This window comes from Amblyomma americanum, chromosome 11 (genome assembly GCF_052857255.1).
Source record: "Amblyomma americanum isolate KBUSLIRL-KWMA chromosome 11, ASM5285725v1, whole genome shotgun sequence".
NCBI classification, from domain to species: Eukaryota; Metazoa; Arthropoda; class Arachnida; order Ixodida; family Ixodidae; genus Amblyomma; species Amblyomma americanum.
In genome coordinates, this window is record NC_135507.1 from 73,798,745 (window position 1) to 73,802,523 (window position 3,779).

The window sequence follows — 3,779 nt, forward strand, 5'->3', positions numbered from 1 at the left end:
GTTGCGAAGGCTGCGGCGAACTGACTCGTTCAAAATGCCGTGCACTTCAAAACGCGTACCTCCGTGCTCTCACCTCGCGATTGGTAGCTCCATCCCACGGAAGGAAAGAGCATCAGTGCCCCGCTACTGCGCGCAGCAGATTCGCCGGACGCCATGTTTAGGAATGGGGACGCACCACTTCACCACTTCAGTGCTCTGTTAGTGAGGAATTTCTCTGCAAGCTTAATCAGCGAATTAAACACTCGCTGTACTTTAAAAAAAAAACGCCGTGAACTACCTTTTCAATTACTGCGACAACTGTTTGAAAAATAGTCACAACACTGCTGAAATATTTGAGCGTCTATCTAGTACCTTCTTTGGCCCTGATTCGACGAGAGAGCTCTACCTTCCACAGTGCTGCAAACAACTAGTCACATCAAGTATAGTCGCAAGTTATTTTTGGAAAGCGTCGTTAGCGCAGTTAGCGTCGTTGCTACGGTCCCTAACGTCTCCAGCGCGGCTGTCCTTTCCAAGAGCGCACCGCATGTTTAAAAAAGTTAATAATTTGGTTTTTGGGGAAAGGAAATGGCGCAGTATCTGTCTCATATATTGTTGGACACCTGAACCGAGCCGTAAGGTAAGGGATAAAGGAGGGAGTGGAAGAGGAAAGGAAGAAAGAGGTGCCGTAGTGGAGGGCTCCGGATTAATTTCGACCACCTGGGGATCTTTAACGTGCACTGACATCGCACAGCACACGGGCGCCTTAGCGTTTTGCCTCCATAAAAACGCAGCCGCCGCAGTCGGGTTCGAACCCGGGAACTCCAGATCAGTAGCCGAGCGCTTTAACCACTGAGCCACTGCGGCGGGTATTTAAAAAAGTTGCGATGTGCTTTCGCGAACGCCACAAAGAAAACGCTTCCTCTGCGTGGGGAAGCAAACAAAACTGCGTCTACTCGTCGTACGCATATGCGACGTCTTAGCGCGAGAAGCACGAAGCTGTGGCGCCGACGTGCTCTAAACAAACCCTTCCTGCTCATTACGTTAACACCCAGTAATATATCCAACTAATGGTGCCCCTCCTTTGTTCCCCTCGTATGTTCTCAGCGAGCAGGAGTCGCGCTGTCAACGTTATCAGCCTGGGAACGTCGACTCCAGTCGGCGCTAGCGAACGCGGTCTCTGCCGAGCGAACATTGGACCGCGCGGCTTTTCACGTCAGCTTCGTTTGCCGTGCAAAGAATGGGTTGTACCACCAGCAAACCCGCAGAGGTCGGAAGAGTTGTCCGCTCTGTAATTGCTCATAATGCGTACAAACTGTGTCGAAACAACCGTACAGGCCAGGAAGGTATTGCAGTATACTCCGTGGGGCAGTTTGCAACTAGACTTGTCGGTTTGGGGTGAGGATGAGGAGGAAGGGTGGGGGAGAGGTGAAGCGTGTCCACTGCTCTTGGCAGCAGTAAGATGCAAACAAGGCGGTCTGCTATTAACGCGATAGCGTTCAGGAGCTCTTGTCGCTGAAAACCTGGCGCCTTCGTCGGCGTCGTTGACCGTGTGAGCGAAAAATACACGAAAAATATTCACTTTTTTCATTTACTTAAGCATCTTACTCATCTTTCACTCCATAGTTTTTATGCCCTGAGGCAATAAACATCGCTTCAAAAAAAAATATTCAGAGAAGCAACGTGGAAGGCAGGCGGGCCACCTAGGTCACGTGACCTTGCGGCGTCATCACAACCTGCCCACCGAATGAGACTTCCTCGTCGGACTAACAGGTTAACAAGCTAGCGCCTCCTGAGTGGCCCGTCCATGTCTGGCGTTGACGACACTCCCCCCCCCCCCCCCCCCCCCCCCGGCTCTTCCTAATCTAGCACGCACAAGAAAGGCCGACATTCCCCGAACCATACGCAGCCAGTTAAAACGAAGCAGGTCCTCCGCGGGCCGATTTCCACATGTGACCATTCGCTGCTACACCGGCTTGGCCGTAAAATGGAGAAAGCAATCGGTCTCCACAGTGGCAACAAGTAGCAACAAGTGGCGATGTTTTCTCCTTTTTCTTCTCAAGGAGAGACAGAGAGCGAAAAAAAAAAATAGTTGAGAAAGAAAGAAAAAAACGAAAGGATGGGTGCTCTTTGTTCCACCCAGGTTTCCGAACCTCCGTCGTCTTCTCCCTGAAACCGGAGACTTCTCGGGACCGCCGGTCTCCCTCAGCGGCGGCGGGGACCGGAGAAAAATTGGGCGACCTCAGTGCTTTCCAGACTGCCGGTGCTACCTACCACACGCACAAAACTACAGCACCACGACGACCGGGTCGAGGCGAGCGGCGCGTAAAATGTAGAGGGAAAGGAAAGCCTTCCGAGGAAGAGAAGGAGGCTTCGCAAAAGAAAAAAAAGGGGGGAGAGGACAAACGGCGAAAGAGAGCGATAGATGGACCAGCGAGAAGAGGAAGACGCGGGCTGGGAGGAGAGAAAAGTGCCTGCCAATACTACGCCCCTTCTCTGCACTCCTCGCCAGCTGGTCTTCTTTGCGACGACGACGACGCGTGTGGGTTTTTGAGTTTCTCCTTTCCTCCTCACTTTATTTTTTCCTCCTTTGCCCGTTGTGAAGCCGCACCCTCGCTCGCGTCTTATTGCTCTCGCCGCCGACGCCACGGCCATGTTTTCTGCACTGCAGCGCTGTCTTCATGTTCCTCCTCTCTCAACACATGCACACACAAATTGAGTGAGAGATGGGAGAAGAGGAAGAGAAAGAGAGAGGGGAAGAAACAAACGCACGCGCGCAGTGCCGGTCAGCATGCACACACGGTCGCTCGCGAAAAAGCGGCGACGCTTTCCCCCTCTCCCCCCCCCCCCCCCCCCCCTTCAACAACACCCCAAGCCGCGGCGGGCCGGTCCCGTCTAGCGACCAACACCTCCCCTTTCCCCCACCCCTCTCTGAAAGCCTCCCCGCGAGCGAGGAAGTCGGCTCATTCAGGACTCCGACGTCGCCGGAGGTGCACGCCGGGATCTGAGGGGGACGTTCGTCTAGGCCGGGCGGCTTCTTTTCTGCGCACGTGGTGTAGTGTACGGAACGCCGCGGAGACGCCGCTCGCTCCCTTGTCGGCCGTCGTCCCATCAGCGGCGCGATTCTAGTCCGGCCGCGTTGGTCTCGCGACGTTCGATTGATCGGGTGACTGGCACGTGCAGCTGGCCGAGCACGGACGCCATCTCTGGATTTGTGCATCGGTTTCGCGGACGCTGTTGAACCTCGCTACCGCCTACTTGTGTCACCGAAGACAACGGGATTCCTGAACTTGCCTCTGTTCGCGCTCGTGAACTGACTTCGGTGTTTGCGTGCGCAGAACAGGTGTGTTGTTGCACCCGCGCAGGCGTGTCCTGAATCGTGTCATCGTCGTTCGTTGCACTGTCAACAACGGTTCGACACTTTTCTGTGAGCCAGTCGTGATGACTTCTTCGGCCCGGACGACGATGCTGATGACGATGCTGTCATCGCTGCGACTAGCTCTGCTACAGCTGATCCTCTTCGCATTGCACGAAGGTGAGTCTGTTTTGTTCGTTTCGATTTTGTGAATGGAAAGGAAATGGCGCAGTATCTGTCTCACATATCTCGGCGGACACCTGAACCGCGCCGTAAGGGAAGCGATAAAGGAGGGACTGAAAGAAGAAAGGCAGAAAGAGGTGCCGTAGTGGAGGGCTCCGGAATGATTTCGACCACCTGGAGATCTTTAACGTGCACTGACATCGCACAGAACACGGGCGCCTGAGCGTTTCGCCTCCATCGAAACGCGGCTATTTTGTTCGTTTCG

At 54.3% G+C, this 3,779-nt stretch overlaps 1 protein-coding gene across 1 annotated transcript in view; it reads left to right on the forward strand.

The window, feature by feature from the left end:
• The first annotated feature begins 2,939 nt into the window (after positions 1 to 2,939).
• The window catches only part of LOC144110591 (uncharacterized), a 101,762-nt gene continuing 100,922 nt past the window's right edge, over positions 2,940 to 3,779 (forward strand). Inside the window, exon 1 of the mRNA XM_077643610.1 lies at positions 2,940 to 3,511. Within this exon, the coding sequence (XP_077499736.1) occupies positions 3,418 to 3,511 (94 nt within the window). The 5' untranslated portion in view covers positions 2,940 to 3,417. The remainder of the gene's footprint in view (positions 3,512 to 3,779) is intronic.